Raw genomic sequence first — 19,100 nt, forward strand, 5'->3', positions numbered from 1 at the left:
TACAACGAACGATCATTTATTTAAGTTATCGATAAATTTCATAAAAATATCATTAAAACGATTAAATTAAAGAATCTTCTGAACGAATATATTCTCCTATATCAGCTTGATGAAAACATACTGTTGCCAGTGGATCTGCATACTTACAATCTATGGTACTTTTTGCTGTAACACCAAAACCCTGAAACAAGAATTGCAATAATGTAAAAAATATCAGCACTAGATTTCCATATTTATTTCTGTAATTTTACATCACTAATTAAACTGATTAATAATTAGTTTTAAAACTGAGTAGACAGTGTTGTTAATCATATGTTTTTGTTGTATGACAGTGTTTGAAAGGGGTAATTATAAAATTACAATACAATTACCAATGGTATGTCATTTGTAGAAAAAACAATAACTCCTTGATACTGTGGTGTATTTTCTGTAATTCGATTTAAGCCAGATTTACTAACATGGTGTCCATATAAAAACTGTTGCTCAGCAGATGGTTTCAGCCAAATTTTATGCTGGAAAAATTTATTAAAATGTTAAAACAAATTTAACAACTATATAATTCGATTTATTTTTGGTTACCTTAAATCTTTGCCTTTTTAAGCTCTATCATTACAAGTGAAAGCCATCAAAATTATAAGCTATTCCATTTTTAAATAATTACCTGTGCATATGGAGCTAGATGATATAGAGCAGTAATGTGTAATCTGAATTTTCCTGATTTTGTAAATTTCCCAAAACATGTTCCACAACTTACTAATCTATCTGGATTTACCATACTTGCCAACGGTAATATTTTTTCTGAAATGTAATAGACTCTGCCTTTCTTTTCTCTGAAGCAGTAAATACCATCTGGACGGTCTATCAATAATTTCACATTGTCTCCAATACTAAAAAATGAATTTTGTATAAAACATGTTATAACATAGTTACTATCCTATTTTATCAATAAAAATGAAAATATATCAAGCTAATTTTAAAGTAAAGGATTAGGTAAAATATTAGGTAAAAGAATTATTTTAAACTCAGTAAACATTGTTAATTATAGGAAGTTACTTACTACTTCGTCAATTTTTCTAAAACAAGCTTCGTTTTTTCTTCAGTTAAACGTTTCATTTTGCCTTACGATCCTATTGACAATATAAACAAACTTTGATGCATATGAAACTGTGAATCCAATGTAGAATATTACGTCAAAGTTACACCTATTCAAAACGCTATAATTCTATAATTTATTTGTATTATTTGCAAATGCTGTATTAATTTTTAATCATTTCTACAATAAGCTTCAAGTTTTTATATTTTAAAAGGCATTGAAGGAGGTTAGGATATAAACATGCTTCCACCAGCTTCCACGTGCTAACCAATACACGTAAAGTTAAAAGGTGGGAAAACAAATCCTCTTTTCATAAGTTCTTCGAAACGTAACTATTCTTTTGTTAAATTTGAAATCAAGCATTTCACATTAATTTTTATACATTAAATGAGAAATGATTCAATGGATAAATTTGTTTTTTATTTTATACAGCATCCGAACAGTGTTTTTAACTATAATAAATCAAATAAGCAAGAATGATTAACATTAGCATTAACACGACGAACGACCTGACATCTAGTCAGAAGTCCAAACGCTACAAACCTAACTAATAAAAATGGTAAAAGACGCAAGCATAATCCGAAAAAGCACCACTACTACTACCAATCATGTGCATTTGTCGTAACCTCTTCGATGCGCGTCATCGAGCGGTCGACGGAGCACTAATCCCACGCGCATCTTTCTCGCGCATCGCGTGAGCTTCGCCCAAGTAAGAGAAAGGGATCCTCTTCCTTTGTTCCTGCCGCCTAGGGTGGAGCGAATCAATTGAGCCGCGTGTCCCTAAAGGCTCTCGAAATTTTCACCAGGCTACGTTTCATCAGCAACTACGCGAGGGCACTATGATAGGCGCTTGCGTGTCTTCTAACTAAAGATGGCGCCTTGCGGTGTTCTACCATTTGCATTTTGCTGGGCCGGCGGCGTGCGGGAAAACGATTACCACTGAGAGTCTGCCTCGTTCCACCGTATTCAACGAATATGCCTACTTAAAGCAGGCAGCCGCGACTGCCCGCTTGTTAGTGCGAGTCTCTGTCTTTCCGTGTGCACAAACGAAGTAAAACAACGGTCCCCAGTGATCCACCTTGTGTCTTCTCGATCGACTTGTTCTCAACCACCTCATCCTCGGCCCACTTTGAGGTATGTATTTCCTCTTGATTTTCACCTTTTTCGAAACTTTCGTACTCCCGACACCGGGAACCCCTCGTCTCCGCGACGAATTTATGTCACTTCGCCGCTTCAAACGTCGAGGAAACCATTCGGTTCCTGATTTTACATCGAGCACGAGTCGAAGTCGGTCGTGAAAGTTTGCGCCCACCAACTATTACCTATTAACCGCTTAATGAACGAATTTTCTACATTCTTCAGTCCCCTTTCAGGTGTTCTTGGTCCTGCATCTTTCCGAAATTTTACTCGTACGCGGTTGCCATTTCCGAGAAAGGTACAATATTTGATACTTGATGTCTCACTTTGCGGGTTTTTCTATTTAATACTTTATTCTGCTATTAATTGCTCGATTCTTCTTGTATATTTTCTCTTGTACGGATTAATGAGAGTTGAAGTGATTTTGATCGACTTCGGTGTTTATCGACTTTAATCTAATTGGAAATGATTTGTATTTTCATTTTTGTGAATTTGGTTGTGGTTTACGTTCTATTTTATTCTTGAGTTATTATTGGACCTTCTGTTTAGGTAATTTTAAGGCGACAGTGTTTTTAGTTACACTTTTCTTTCACCTAACTTTTAATATAGAATATTTCTTTTCTATAAAGCAGGTTTAAAAATTGGATTGTTAGAAATCATTGTATTAAATCTCCTTGAAATTGTCTTTTTTTTATAATTCTAAATTGCTACTTTTTCAGTCACATTTGTGTAGGGTTAGGCGCGCGGTTTCAAATAGTCTCGCTGATTCGCGAATAATCAAGATTATAAAACAAGTAACAACGCACGAACGAAATAGAAATGAACAACTTTTGCTCTCGAAACGATAGCAATGCTCTGATTCTCCCTAATTCGATTTTCGCTAGCATGAAATTCTGTTACTATTTTCCTTCAATCTTCACATCTAGAAGTGCTCGTCTTTCGATACAGATACATTAAGGAATTCTACGACTTGATAAACCCGTGAATTTTATCGCTTAGGATTCTCCATCACGCGAGCTAAAACTTTTATCTTCGTTTCTTTTACTTACAAACACATGTTATATACATGCTCGAACACGTGCTAGAGATAAACTGTCCAAAATCTGCTAGATACGTAACGATGTTTATCCTACGAATTAACAAACCGTTTACTATCTGCTGTGTGACACGCGATCGATTATAATCCATAATCGCCTACTTTCTTGTATGTACATTGAAAGAAGACGAATTTTTTTCAGTTGTATATTAACGAAGGTTCGGTTAGGGTTCTATCGGGTCGAGTGATTCCCGTTTTTTGCAACTTTCGCGACTCAAAATATTTATTTCCCGCGTCACTACGCTTCATTCTGCGCGTCGAATATTTCCTTTCAAACTGAAAAGAATCACAATGACGTCATACATTCATCAACATCGTTTTTTCGCGGAATTCATTATCATACATTACTTCTTGCCATAGACTTCTCTACGAAACGAGTGCATGGTTAACCATATGTGTACAAAGAGTTCGATATAAATTAATAACACGTACTATCTCCTTTAAATAACCCTCTAAACTCTGCTGTTAATAGAATCTCGATTAAACAAGAAGTTAAGACTGTCTCGGAATCTCGGGAAAAGAAAAGCCACGCGAAAGAATGCAATACGATCGGGATTGTCTGCTGGTCGAATTATCTAAAGCGAACGGAGCGCGGGGATTGGTCCAGCGGCGGCGTTCGGGCATCACGTGATTCGTCCTGTCTGGGAACGGGACGGTTCGTTATTTGGGATACTCTCGGTTACGGAACTCGTTCCATCGAAATAAGGAAAAAATGGAATTGAATAACATTCGAGTGCATCGGGAATCTTTGGCCCGCTAATAACGTCCTTATTTACCGTTTTTTCTCCTTTTCCTTGTCGGGTTATTCCTTCTGCCCCACTCGGCTCTTTCCGCGCCTGGGGCGCAGATAAAAGAAGTCACTCGATCATAGAGAAAGTCGTATCGCGCGATATCTTTCGGCACGCGCATGTGTAAGTTTGACGTGCGCGCATCACGCCACACGCAGAGTGCGCTGCTCGATGGAATTCGAATTCAGGACCTATTAATTATTCAAGGTAAACTGCTATTAAAAATTGTATTATGCACGAGTACGAACGTGGGTAATTGTCGCCGCGTTAACCACGTGTCTACCACGTGGTCCTCGCTTGGGAAAATTCGTGGAATTCTGAAGATGTTCCGAACCTTGGGATCCGCTATCTTCGTGTCTGTAATTAAAGTTCGAGCGGCTCATTTTTCATTAGAGTTGCTTTCTTAACGAAATATTCATTTAAGTAGCTATAACGAATAGCTAAGAAGGTGCATTAAATTACTCTGACTTAATTTATTTTTACGGTTCATCGTTTAAGACACTTTTGCAATGCAAATAATGTTTGTGTTAACGTCTATCGTGCTATACGCTGCTAGAGAAAAGACGACGGTTTTAATTGATAATGAGAGAGAAATTGTAACGTTAGATAAGTTATGATTTAGTTAAGTTATGTTCACAATATTTCGTGTTTTTGTATGTAGATAGTTTTTGTTGAAGTATTTTGAGTCAATTAAGATAACTTAACTAACGTTTTTAACTCGGGTAGACACCTCTAAGCACTAGTCTTAAAGTTACGTGATTTTGTCGCGTCTACAGGACTATTAGAAGTTATTAACATGGTTACAAAACAGCAATAATGAGTCGCGTAAAATGAAGCAATCCTACTCTCGAAGGTACTCGGCAGAAAACGTCTGATTAGTACAAAGTCCGTTGTACCGTTATACGTGCCAGTGTCAAAAGTATATTTCACACGATAACTGTCAATGTAATTTATTTTTGAGATAGGTATACGCAGTGGAAAGTAATTGGGAGAAAGATAAGTAATTTGCTGCATTTATAGAAAATTACACGTGTAGAAAAGTAAAAACTTTCTTAATTATGTTTACGCAAGATTTGTAGCCTACTTTTATTGTAGAATTTTTCCTTTAATATTAGCGATATTTTTTATCATGATATCGCAAGATCTTCGAGATAAAAATAATTAGAGCCAGTTTAATTTGTTTCTAGTACTTTTTTTTTAATTTTCTTGTCGGTCAAGTATGGCACAATGATAAGAGATTTTACTTGTTTTCGTTTGCGATTTATAGAAGCAAAGGTTACTTCTTTACTGAACTATGCCTTATCCGTTACATTGTCAAACAATGAGCTGATCTGCGCACGCATCGATTTTTCGTGCCCAACCGGCCGCCATATGCTTTTCGCGTGTGGCGTGATCTGCCGCTGTGACACGTGCGCGACTGCCCAAATATTTTCGTATAAAATTGCGTAATTCCCCTTGACCATCAACCGTAACCTTAGTAACAAACACACTTTCTTCGATTAATTAATAGTCATCTATTACATTATTCTTGAATATTACTACGACGTCGTTCCCACTTTTTTACATTTTACCCAATTTTTCATATTTTAAATCGTATTTACTCGATAGACGCATTCAAAGATCGTAAAATACGATACTGTGCATTTTAAATAGTAAAATTGAATAAAGTTTCCATTGATTAATAATTTAAAGTAATTTGTGCCTGCGATATTTTAGGTTATATACAGAATGTCCTAGAATGGATGATTCAAACGACTTCAAACGAGTCGAAAATATGGAATCATGGGATTTTGTTCTTGGAATTTGTTTCATTCTGGAGAAAATTGAATTGCAGTTTTGTTCGAATATGAGCGTATTGAAGTACAGCTTCAGACGCTGGGAGAATATGGAGGGGCAAGGGGAACGCGTCTCGCTTGCCATAGGCAGAATCCTGGTCTGACCACGAGTAGGTATTCCCCTCGCCCCTTTGTACCCCGCGACATCTAAAGATAAACTTTGGCGCATTCATAGTTGGGCAAAATTCGAACTCGATTTCCGCTAAAATAAATTTACTTATAGTGATTATTATTTTATGACTGGCAAAAGTTTTCAGTCATTAATGTAACTTCGATTTCTAACCTTTATATTTTCTATCATTAATGTAGAGGAGGAACATATTAGCTAGGAAAATACAGAAACGAATTGAAATATTTGAGAATATAGTCTTATTAGACATGAATTTTCAAAAACGTGGATTTTTCAAAATATACTACACGAAAATTGATTGAAATTAGCATCGAAGCTATAAACAGAAATAAAAACTACAAAATTATTCTGTGATAAAATTACGTTCCGAACAGCGTACTTTGGTATTAGTTTCACGTGTCTTTTTGTGCATAGATGTTTGAAAAATGCAACTCATTCTATTCAATTGCTGCTTATATTTTCGTACGCACCAATCAATGTCCTTTTTTTATTTTCTAGAAAAAAAGATTAAGTTACTTATGTTTCAAAATTATCATGTGGTGCCATGTAGACATAATAAAAGACGTTTAAAATTGAAATAACTTAAATGGCGGAAAAAGTTTATATGTCGTAAAGTTTTTTTGATTAATTATCATGTCTGGTTAAGTGACGTAAGTAGAAAATAGATTTTTTTTTGAATAAGTTTCGTTTCCGAAGAATTTTGTTCTGTTGACATGATATATTACGAAGGACCTTCTTTTTCGATGCTCGCCGACCCGTACATTTATCTTTTTAAAAAGTTTCATACTAAACACATTGTGCGTCATCTTAGCTTGTAGGGTGTAAGATGTTTCAATAAAAAAATTTTCAATGACGCATTATCGTTTTAAGAATTATTCACAGCCAACAACATTCAAGCTTTTTGTTAAATGGGAATTACGTAGTGAAATAATTTATGATTAGGAAACTTGTTCTTACTTTTTACATGCACAGAAGGGTCTGCATAAATTCTTGCTTATCGTACGTCTATCATACAAACATTTTTGCCTTTACGAATAAATACAGAAGTTTAGAATACTTTTAGATAAAATTTAATTTCAAGCATATTTGTTATCTCGTTTGCAACCTATATTTATATTCAATGAAATGAAGGGCGATGTCTGAAATAAATAAATTTGAAAGATACGAGTTCTGATAATGTTTCTTGAGTACGATTTTTTATGTTTGAAAATGTTTCGGTAGCTTTGATTGCGATAATAAATTTTGTAAAAATTTTAATTAAAACTAGTTATCTCTTTAAGGAATCCTTTTTTCATTAAAAGAAGATACTGTTTCTTTGAAAGGTGATCCAATTAAGTCTGTCTGATAAAACACTGCTTTGCATATGTTTCATAAATTCTGATCTTGATAATTAAGAAAAATTTCCGTATGCCAGTAAATGAGAAATGATTTCAGTGCTCAGTTCAGAAGTCTAAAAAGATTTTATTCAATAATAATTAATTTCATCGTCATCATACAAATTTATGTAAACGCATGCCGTGCACTTGGACGCGTTCATTCAATAATTTTATATAAACTTTCATTAAGTATCGTTTCGTTAGCAACTGTAAATTGCTTCTAATGAGATGTAATTTAATGTATTATGTGGGGTGTGTTTCATTGACTTTATTACAGAGCCAACATAATCTTATTAAACTCTACGATACAAAAGAAAACTTTTGTGTTATATTAAGGAGAGGATTTAATGTTCCTACAATAAAAATAAAACTATAATAAAAATATGTATAACTGAAGATAATAAATGAACGGTCCATTTTTTGCAGTTTTTAATTATTTTCATAGTTTATTTATAAAACGAGAAAATACAGTGTTAAATCTTATGTTATGATATTTATTACAAACAAAGTAAAATTAATTAATTTGTTTTCAGTTTTTGTTTAACATAAATATGATTTATGACTTTACGAAAGTATAATTCATAAATTGACTAGAAAGCAGTGGAAATAATAGTGCAGATATTCTGTATTTCGATTTATTAAACATCTGATCTGAATATGTACATGTGTCCATAGTACTCAGGGGGTTAACAAATATTAAAGTGTTTCTAATGCAAAGTGGGGCTGCAACGACCCCGATAGTACCGATAAAGGTTAATGAGCAATAAGTAACAAGTAGTTTGATACCTAGAGTGGGTCCAAGTACACGCTATAAATTTTATGGAAGTCTACGTGTACGTGAATTTAATTGTTTCAAGTACAGAGAAAAAATTAAATTTAATAATTCTGTCGTATCGATCAGTGCTATTCTTTTGAAACAACAATAATAAAACAATTTTCAAATTAAAGTGACGCCACAGCTGTGCCATTTTACCTGAAAGAGTTAATGCTTTGTTTGCAACACCATATTGATTGGAAATTCTTCCAGAGCATGCACAATAATTATAACTTTAAATAAAGTTGTTTTTGTTCATTATTTTATGTTATTCTTCACTGGGCAATTTTGTATACTGATATTACATACATTGTATACATAAACAGTATATAATGAAATTCATTTACATTTGAAGTTGACGTGTTTAACTGTCATTATCGTTGTTTTCCATTTAAATGCAATTATTTTTGCAGTTACTTAAATTTGTTTGAATTATCTCATATTGCCTTCAACTTACAAAGTATTTCTAAACTTACGAGTAGTAGTAGATATATACAAATAATATGCACATTAGTCAAGGTGTAAAACAATGAAGGTATGATTTTGATTACGAACTTCAAAGAATGCGGAACACTACAGTTTACATCATAAATTTACTTTCTCTGTTTTTATTTGGGGAAGTGGACCAACGTGGTTTCTGGGAAACTTACATAAAGAAGGGCAAATTTTTCCGTTTGCGTCAATTGATACTGTAGAAAAAGTAGTAAAAGAAATTATTCTTGCATTATCCTCGTATGTGTAAGGCAATTATAAAATACTACTTGGAAATTATTTCAACTCCACTATAACTTAAACTGCTTGTAAATTGATAATTACATTTTATTCCTTTTTTTCATTAATACTAGTAATCTTTGGTAATTGGAAAAGCGGTTTATATTAAGCATAAAAAACTAATATTTGGTTATCAGTGCACGTTATTTACAATGTTATATAATTCAGTATACACACACGTATATATGGCATTAATGATCCTTCTTTTTGCTATATAGAAAACATTAAAAAAGCAATCAATCATTCCAGTTTTTTTGTAGTAAGAAACCACTTAAAAGTTCGGAATAATTTTCTAAATTCAAAATACGACAGGTTATCTTATTAAATGTAATATAAATAATAATAAACAATTATATCGATTTATTCCATTATATAGAAGTAAGAAACAGTGTAATTATTGTACCTATGCAAATCAATCTTCGTTAACAATACGTAGATTCATAGATAATTTCTCGCAGCAATACTTATATCATTCTTATAAAATGAGTTCTTAATTAATTGTTCTTAGTTATTTCCTAACTAGTTTTTATATTTAGTCTTCCAAAACAGTTCTATTTTTACATAGATTTTATAACAGCGGTCTCTAGAAAGTTAAACGACTTCCAATCATAATTCTGAATAATCGACCTACTTTCTTTCTATTCCAACGTTACGGTATTGATATAGCAATTATAAAAATAATATCACTTAACGATTGAATTAACTACAAGATACACATATCAACAGAAACAAATTAATGTTTGTAAACATAATAGAAACATGTGCAAATAATGATAATTTCTGGTTTCCTGCTCGAGGAACGGAGATATATATTTCATATTTTTGTTTTCACTGGCTTATAGCAAGATATGCAATGTTTTTTGTTTTCGGTCGATAAAATTATACATTTCAAGTTCCAATCGAGTTCACCCGATACAAATGATTCAGCAGTGCATAAGAAAGTGATTATTATTATGAATTCAAATAGGGGGCTTCTCTGTCGTTTTTAGAGCGATATTTTGTATTTGTTTTTGTATTATTATTTCCTGCACATGATTTGCGTCATTGTATTCTCCTGAAATAAAAAATTAAAAAAACAATTTTAGTCTATGGATCAGTCACTGCCGACTGTGAGTTAAAATAAAACAAAGAAAATTTTGTTTAAAGTATAATTATAAAATTTTTGACTTCTTTAGATGTTAAAAAAGACTATTGTAGATGTTGGCATAATTTCAGTTTATATGATAAAGAATATCTATTTAATATGCGTATAATAAAATTTGTTAAAGATTTATTAATCTGTTCTTGAGATATCATGACAGCTATTCAGAATGATACACTACAGGAAACTTACAATAATCTGAGTAATAATAAAGATAATTGCATAACAATTATTACACTGTGTCATCTTGAAAAATAATTAAATATGTAAGAAAAATTTCAAAACTTTTGCTCTGTAATTATACAATAATTCTTTATTTTAAAAATCACTTAAAATTGACGCCTCCAAGTGGGAACTCCCCTTTAACCCCTTGACCTATAACCGTGTCAGACTCGTGCGTTTTTTACAATATCTCGCTGTCGATTACGCGATAACGCGCGACGAGAATTTTTCACAAACTTCTGTTTCAAATCACCAGCGAAGGTAATAAAATTACGAAAGGAAATCGTAGTTCAAGGAGTTGCTGATATAACAATAAACACATTAATGAATAACTAATAATAATTCAATCATTTTGTGTCTATGACCTCAAATCACTAATTGCTTCGAATGCATCACCTGACATAATTAACAAATTAACTGTCACGCCATTTTAGGGAAACCCAGATAACTACAAATTATCTCGGCAGTTAACGTATTTATTAATAATAAAGCATTAATTACAGTCGAAAAGCAAAAGATTAATATTATTATTTATTACTCGAATACTCGTCTGCAGACGATTATTATCAGCCTTCATAAAAATGTCTCCTTAAAAAATGTAAAAATATCGAACGACAATTTTTATTAAGAGATAACTCACTCTGATAACGAATTTATCGGTTCTCGGGAGAATAGCGTGATTCTCTGGTTGCTTGTTGCGCGGGGTGAGAGGTTGGGTCAGGGAAGAAAACTGGTGGGGATATCCCGCGTAACTCTAAAGGCCAATTTATACTGTCCATTCTAACGCCGAGCATTTCCGGCACAGTTCCGTTCAGACATTATCCTGGGCGAATATTTGCACGATATCCCGCAATCGTAATGCATGGTGCAGGTGGAATTAATATACTCGCGGTTCTACGCGTGGAAACAAGTCGAAAATATGGGGTGAAATTTTCTTCCAACTCCCTTCGTTTTCGAGAAAATTGGGTTTGAACTTTGACCGAGTACGAGTGCACCGAAGTGCAGCGTTAAAGTGCTTGAGAGTTAAGAGGCAAGGGGAACGCTTCTCGCCTACTGCAGGAAGAGTGCGATTTAATTAAGAGTGCTCCCCTTAACCTCGTGTAATGTACCTCGGTGCATTTGTACCTGCCCAAAATTCAGTCTCGATTTTCTGGAAGTCAAATTACGACATCGAATTATTATTTTTTTAATGAATTATTAATATTGTAGAATTTACGACAGAAATGATTTTTGTCAGTTTTTTACTTTTTCTAGGAATGTAAAAATACTGCAGCATCTTTAATTTGAGCCGCTCATTTGCCAAATCGATTAACTCCATAGAACAAAAATATTTACATATATTTATTTTAAATATAAAAAGCTGAGCATCAATCAAGTACTTTGGTACTAAAATTTTAAAGATTCAAAAAGTCGAGTTTATCATTTTGACTTATCAAACGGCTCGATTCTTGTTCAATTGATTAATATTTTCATTAACAAAATATTCATCATAGTACACATTGTATTTTTAATGGAATAGAATGGTTACTAAAGTGTGCTCTTATTAGAAACTCGTGAAATTCGATAAATACTGCTTTTATGAGCTCTTCAATTTTCTGTGTTCCAAATTTACTTTTTTATGTGAATGGAGGCTGCTCAGCGATAGGGCTATTTATTCATCTGCATGTACACTGTCAGTAAAATATGTGGAGCGGTTTTCTAAATTAAGAAGAGTAAAATTTATTGTACGATATTGGATTAAAAAATATTGCAACACTTATTTTGAAAGTAGGTCGATGTTGTATAACTTCAGAGTTCAAGAGGAGAAATAAAAACTTCGGGTTATGAAGGTTTCGTCTTATCAAAGTTTTCAAGTAGCAAAGGTTTAAAAAACGTTTAGGAAAGATAAACGAAGTTTGAAGTTTAATAAAGATTTAACAAACAGAACAGAGTTAAAATACCATTTATTAATGCATATTTGCATATATTAAGAATAAATAAAAAATCGTCGAATACATTTTGTTGTACCTGTTACAATTTAATCTTTACGAAACCTATAAGGATTTAATATCTACAAAGTTGTGGAAATGAACTTAGCTAATCTGTGCTGGTACTAGGTTAAAATCCCTGACCCAGCGATAATCTGACCTGTTCACCACAGTCACAGAAGCACTGTCTTTAAGAACCTTAAGAGCTTTCCAAAACATACATACACTTTATCGAACGACTGAAAAGTTCAGGTCGACAACCTATTTTAATGTATTTGTCTCAGCGATATGCAGAAGCTACTCTACGACCCCAAATCGTATTACAGTACTGTCTCGATACAAGCTTGCGACATGGAATCACTTAGGAGCGTAGAGGACATATCGACATACAGGAAACTCGTTCTCGTTAGTTTTCACTTTAGCGACTCGCGTCTGAATTCTGCACTTTTACTATTTTTTAAAATGGAGATAGATTGAACATTATGACATAGAATACTTAGTGTTCCTGTTGAACTCTCCTATCACCCCTTAGAATATTTACTCTTCTTTCACCCCTTAAAATATTTAATACACATATTATTCACATTAATATATATAGGGGAAGGTTGACTAAAATAGGATGGTGGTATAAAGATGTTTTAACATTTAATAAACAATTAGTAGTAAACACTATGATACAACGATGAAAATATATTTTTTTTAAATAACTTGCTTCACTGTTTTATTCTTCAAATTTAAAAAATTTTTTTTATTTAATATTGCTGATAACAGTAAATTAACTAACAAAAAAGATAACGTTTTTATACTCTGAAGATATTGTAGGCATGGTTTCTTATTTTAACCATTACGGGTCGAAGGCCTGGATATTTACAGCACATTTAGTTTATTTCCAATACTTCCGACCGCTAAGGGTTGGTATAGGTAAATTACATTATTCATGGTGTAGCTTATGTATAGATTATCTAAAAATAAAAATGAAGCATTTTTATAATCATTTCACGTTGATTTATATCGATTTGCATTGATTGATGTATTTTAATTGTACATTACACCTTATATCATATACCTAAATGAAAATATTAAATCTAATCTATCTATTTAGCCCAGGACAAGCCGTCAAGTTCCAAGTGAGAATATTATCGATCGAACATTAACCCTACACGTTGAAAATGAATCGAATATCCACTACAAAATGGAAAAGAATAGCTACAGTACTCGTGCTTTAATGACAAACATGGTAAATGAGACTTAACCCGAGCTGTGCACCTATTTTATAATCAATCGTGGCTGTATTAAATTATCATATTTACATTAAAAAAGTTGTTTTAGCGTGAAAAGGATTTACGTAACGATTTACGTAGTTAGTTTTAACTTCGCAAAATCACATTTCTTTTTGTTTTCACATTCTAATTTACTACATGTCTATACACTGTACTTAACATGCTCTTTTCACACGTTCATCAATTCATTCTGAATAAAATACGTCACATACATATATTATTCAGCTTGCAGTGAATATTTGTTATTCAATATATGGTTAGTGCTTCATTTAATCATTCCTTAATCCCTTTGAATGTTTAAACTTTTCTATTTTTAGCTTGCCCCGCATAATTATATCTACGTTGTTCGCTGAAACATATGCAAACTCATTTAAGAATATTAAAACACTATTTTCACCGAGCTTTCGCTTTGTCACGTGAATTATATATATATAATAATTATTTGTTGAACATATATTCCAATATGGCGCAAAACAAAATATTTAATACATTTCATAATACGAAAAATTTATTATGTAATTTATTATGAATGTATATATGAGAGTTCATAATACTCAAAAATAATAAGCACTTTTGTATTTGGTTTGTTTAATTATAGTAATAACTGATAAAAATGAAACTACCTTTAATTTCTGCCTATAAGTAGTATACAGGGTGTTCAAGAGTTTAAAGGTTGATTCTAAATGTGGAAATGAACCAAGAATCAAGCTTAGAGCAAAGAAAGGTGTAGAGAGAACATTTCCTCATTTCACTTTTTTTTTGCAATTTGCAAAATACAGCACTGGCAGGTGTATAGTATAAACATACTGATTCGAGTAGTCTTGTGAATCTTTGAAAAAGTCCATGTTCTTCCTGCTGACATTCCTGCATAAAATAAATTCCACTTTAATAAATCTAGCCTGTAAACGATAAGCAAAAGCAATTTGGCAGTTTTTTGGCAGAATCGCCTTGTGCTTATTTACTGAGACAAAGCTGAAACTGTCGACGAACCGCCTATTAGCCTTGCAAAATTTTTCCTCAAGGAAACATTGTCAATGTTTCCTTCTATATCTTCCTTTACTCTACGAATTCAAGACTATCGGAATTGCGTTTATACAAGTCTTCATTTGTTAATCATAAGCATAGCCACTGTCGTAAGAGACTACCGTCGATAATCGAATGACGTCATCAGAGCGAAATCGCAATGAAATCACAATGAAATCACAATGAAATCGCATCAGTCGTTTGTGTCGGGACTTACACAGTTGCGGTGAGATTCTACGACACTTGACCCGGACAGGGGCTATGATAATCACTGTTCCTCGTGGCTTGACCCCTGCCACCGAGGTTCACACAGATAATATTGCCATCCGATTTGCCGAGCTTTAAATGGATTTCACCTATTTTCAAACGCTTGTAATTGAATCGATAAATCGAAGAACAGTATAAATCAAAAATTAGTCGTTTTTAGATAATCTCAAAACTATATCTAGAATTCTAGAATGAAAGTATATTTGAGCCCCTGTGGCAGCTGCCACTTGAAAGCCTGTAACTTTGGCACTTTTTAGAATTTGTGAAATTTTCTTTCAACTATTCTTAAAGTTATTCTTTAAACATCAAAGAAGTGAAAAATGTAAAAAGAATCGAATTTTCGAACCTATGAACTGGAACACCCCCCTAAGTCATATGGAAAACAATAGACTCAATATGTAAAACACATAGAATATCTCAAAATTTGGTTTTTGAACTTGGACTTCTTCAACTCACTGACTCAATTAAAAAGTGGAATCAATCATAATTTTTATTCTTATTATTATTATTCTTAATTTTCGTCTCACTTTTATATCTAGAATCACCCTTTAAATTTTGTGATGATTAGGCTGCGAATTTTTGTGCAAATTCCAATTTTCATACACAAAATTTAATCTAACTAAAAAGTCATTTCATTCTTGAAGTATTATATGCAATTTGAACGTTATCTTGAAAATTCCAAATAAAATGACATAGCAAGAAAAGTGTTCTTCGTAGTATATTGATCCCTCGATACCATTCAAATTGCACATAAAGTATTCCTTGTGTCATTATAATTGAAAGAGATATTTAAGTAGACTATCCTGTATATTATTGGTAACATAGATTTCGTAAAATTTTGTCAATGATAAACCGTGGACACGTGAAAAATTAATTGCCTTCTCAAGGCTGAACTTCGTACGTAATACCTACATAGTTACATGCTTCTGTTGCCAGTCGAAGACCGGATGTGCTTTCACTATCATTGCGTTCTTAGGCATACGAACTTTATCATACATAATTGATGATGACTTAGTTCGTATCCTTAAGCCAGTTTGTATCAAGTATATAAATTCAGTCTTTTGAAATATGTTCGTATCGAGGTCACATTACAACTTTTTCTTGAGCGTGAGGGGTTGAAGTTCGACTATTTTACGCGGTGGTGGGATTTCTGAACTTCCTAGTTGAATAGTAGGCCTAAGAAAGACACTGTATATACACAAGCGGATAAATATAGTATACATACTACAGACCATACTTCTCACTTCATTTTTATTGGCGTTCTCGAGTGAACATGTACGTTGATACTCAGTACGTAGATCGTTATTAAAGTTGACCTGTGATTTTTCAGGTAATCAATTTTTTTCACTACGTTTCTTCCACTATCTTTATTCTGTTAGATGTAACCAAATAAAAAGTAAAGTAATTAGTCTTATATTACAATAATAATTGTACATAACACATTCAGAATTTTCGTGTGCCTGTCAATTGGTACTGACAAAACATTTTTTCAACGCAACTAAGGTTTTTAGATTAGCTTTAAATTAATTTTGAGTTAAATTAACAACGAGAGAACTGTAATGCAGAAGTCAATGAATATATAATTTGCAAGAGTCATTGACGAAGATCGAAAGTTAAATACTTGTCAAATGCACTGATCAAAAAAACATTAATCATTTCATTTGTGATGTTTGTAAACATAAATTTATGAATGAAAGCCTTCTATTATAACATTTAAGTGCCTCTTTACTAACACTATTATCTAAAGAATCGATTGCTATTGTATGACAGTTTTTCATGTTACTGCAAGTTATGACTTTTATGAATTTTCTGTGTTTTATGAATTTCCACTTATATCACAAATCAGTTTTTCATAATTTCATTTTTATTGAGAGTTTCCTGTGTCACAGTAAAATACTTAGAATGGTACTGTGTGGCACTCTCACTCTCCCTTATACAAATATTTAATGGTGTAGATTTTTCAAAATCGACTGTATGATCCTTTCATTATTTTAAATATCTCAAACATAAATTGTAGTTAAATAAATCGTAATTACTTAATCGTCAATTTATAAATGCTTTAATGTTTTAAGATTTTGAGAAGTACAAAATTAATCCACGTCGCGCAGTTTTTTTTAATCACTATATCGAATAGCACAATGGACACCCACTTTCTACGCAATTGGGTCAATTACATACAACTTATTAAAATACATTGCATTAAACAAAACGTAATGTTGCAAGTAACGCGCAGTAATGCAAGCCACAACGCATTATAAAGAACCTTCGCCATATAAAGTAATCCAGAATTGAATTATAGGTTTCATATATTTATATTTTGCTATTAACAAAAAATTGTGTGCAAGCATCATTGACGACCAAGCATTAGTCACAATCAAAAAGTGAAGTTCAGTTGAAAGAATTCTTTGCGTATCAACAGCTGTGCCTTGATACTTTCAATTTTAAATACAATGGAAAATTTTATTGCAGACAATTAAAGTTGTACAAATGAGTTTGAGGTTTCCAATTTTGTACAGTACATATCAATTTTGTATAGGATCGCGAAATCAAAGACAAGAAGAATATGCTTAAATATTATAATTATTGCTTGCTAGTGTACTATTGTATATCCATTGTTTTCCGTGAACGTACTTATTATTCCTACATATCTTTTATTCAGAATGATAATTTGATACACGCATCGAAAAAACTTATTCAATATTTCTGCAACATTCTGCATACATTGAAAAAGAAACCAATAACAGCTCAATAGGATTCTCACATTTTAAGGAAATACACATGCATCTATCTGGAAGCTTGAATAAAGTCCCATTACAGAAGTCATTTTCTTGTAAAGAAGGAAAATATTGAGCTTAAAATTAAGTAGAATTGTAAAGGATTCCTAATTTATCTTTATAATCAGTTTCGATTTTTTGTTTCATATAAATTTTGAATTTTTCAAATTTTGAGCTTTCAAATATTGGAAGCTTCCAAAACTTTTAAATATCTCTAAATTTTCAGTTTCTCAACTATTTTATTCCTGAACTTCCAAATTTTTAAATTTTCAAATCTTTCGAAGTCTTGTTATGTGCTGAATTACCTAATAAATGTAAATAATTGGATAGTTGGATTTTGATTCCTAGAACTTTATATTTGAATTCTAAAGGACGATAAGGATTACTTGGAACGATAAGGGTCTATACATGAGAATGCTTTATAATTTGATACCTCTGCAAAAGGGTTTTGCAGAGTTCTTGGAAGGTATAACGATTACACATAGAATAAGGTTTATGGAAATAGTGTCTCTACAGAATGACCACTTCCATCCCTACCGTCTCCTCTTCCTGTCCTTCATTTTTCGAATCAATAATAGACTGTTCGTTACGTAATTCGTGTCTCTTTTGAAAGACTTTTCGCTTGCCAAATATTTAAAGTTCATGAAGACGGAAACACCTTATTCGTGGTATAACTGCAATTATAATTAATAATAATACCTTATGTGCTGGCAGTTCCACTGTGAACTGATACGTGGATAACACAATCTAATGCATATATTTCTTATAAGCGTAAGCGAATTCTATTGACACTACTTTTTATGAATTTTAAAATTTTTGAAAAATTGTATTCTTTTTAACATGTGTTATTAATTTTTTAGTTGTATTCTATGGAGTTAATTAATACCTAATTAATTAATGCATATAAAAGTAGTTAATTAATACATATAAAAAATGTGTAGATTTCAGAGACATTAATTTAACATAGGCTGCACATGAAGTGAGAAATATGTACGTCGCGAGCTAGGAAAATCGAATTTCAAATCATTTTATGGACTAAATATTTGAGTATGGCAGATGTACAGTCGCCGCAGAAAGTAAGTTGACACGATTTCTAAAAATGACCTTGCTGGAAAACAAAATGTAAACAGTAGACACACAGAGCTAGCGGCCCTATACGTAACAAGCCAAGCTTGATCTTAAGTTTATATAAAACAAGTGTTGCAACAGGACAGTTTAGTGAGTTAGGAAGGAAAACCTTGCTTCGATCCTAATTTTATGGCGCGAAAGTAAGTTGACACGCTTTAAAAATAGAATTTTAGTCGTTCAATGTAAAATAAAATGTTGGAAAAATGGTAAGATATGTCATAAATGAATAATAGGTATATATATTAGAAAAGTGTTGAA

At 32.3% G+C, this 19,100-nt stretch overlaps 2 protein-coding genes across 8 annotated transcripts in view; one reads left to right on the top strand and one right to left on the bottom strand.

Annotated features, from left to right (window-relative positions):
- Nucleotides 1–4,121, bottom strand: LOC143181243 (60S ribosome subunit biogenesis protein NIP7 homolog). Of its 5 annotated transcripts, none has more exons than XM_076381601.1 (5): nucleotides 4,103–4,121; nucleotides 1,058–1,127; nucleotides 662–887; nucleotides 372–512; nucleotides 1–181 (listed from the first exon to the last, which is right to left on the bottom strand). In XM_076381601.1, exons 2-5 carry the CDS (start codon nucleotides 1,111–1,113, stop codon nucleotides 62–64), a joined length of 543 nt encoding a protein of 180 aa, XP_076237716.1. In that variant the 5' UTR covers nucleotides 1,114–1,127; nucleotides 4,103–4,121; the 3' UTR covers nucleotides 1–61. The 5 variants fall into 5 exon arrangements, with proteins under 5 accessions (XP_076237716.1, XP_076237715.1, XP_076237714.1 ...); XM_076381600.1 differs by lacking the exon at nucleotides 4,103–4,121 and adding an exon at nucleotides 1,720–1,988; XM_076381599.1 differs by lacking the exon at nucleotides 4,103–4,121 and adding an exon at nucleotides 1,697–1,988.
- Nucleotides 2,020–19,100, top strand: part of LOC143181242 (very long chain fatty acid elongase 6-like) — a 26,339-nt gene continuing 9,258 nt past the window's right edge. Inside the window, exon 1 of one of the 3 annotated variants that reach the window (XM_076381593.1) lies at nucleotides 2,020–2,227. The gene's annotated coding sequence lies outside the window, so the exon portion shown is untranslated. Of the gene's footprint in view, nucleotides 2,228–4,179; nucleotides 4,322–13,529; nucleotides 13,608–19,100 lie in introns of those variants that run through there. The other 2 variants (XM_076381594.1, XM_076381595.1) reach the window with 2 other exon arrangements.

The sequence above is a fragment of the Calliopsis andreniformis genome, chromosome 6 (genome assembly GCF_051401765.1).
Source record: "Calliopsis andreniformis isolate RMS-2024a chromosome 6, iyCalAndr_principal, whole genome shotgun sequence".
Taxonomy (NCBI): Eukaryota; Metazoa; Arthropoda; class Insecta; order Hymenoptera; family Andrenidae; genus Calliopsis; species Calliopsis andreniformis.

What these genes read in the sequence shown, in the direction of transcription:
- LOC143181243 (XM_076381601.1), bottom strand. Translation starts at nt 1,113, where the DNA reads ATGAAACGTTTAACTGAAGAAAAAACGAAGCTTGTTTTAGAAAAATTG. An exon ending in TTAGAAAAATTGACGAAGTA is followed by an intron (nt 888 to 1,057) that starts GTAAGTAACTTC and finishes TTCATTTTTTAG; the next exon opens with TATTGGAGACAATGTGAAAT. An exon ending in CTACAAATGACATACCATTG is followed by an intron (nt 182 to 371) that starts GTAATTGTATTG and finishes TTCTTGTTTCAG; the next exon opens with GGTTTTGGTGTTACAGCAAA.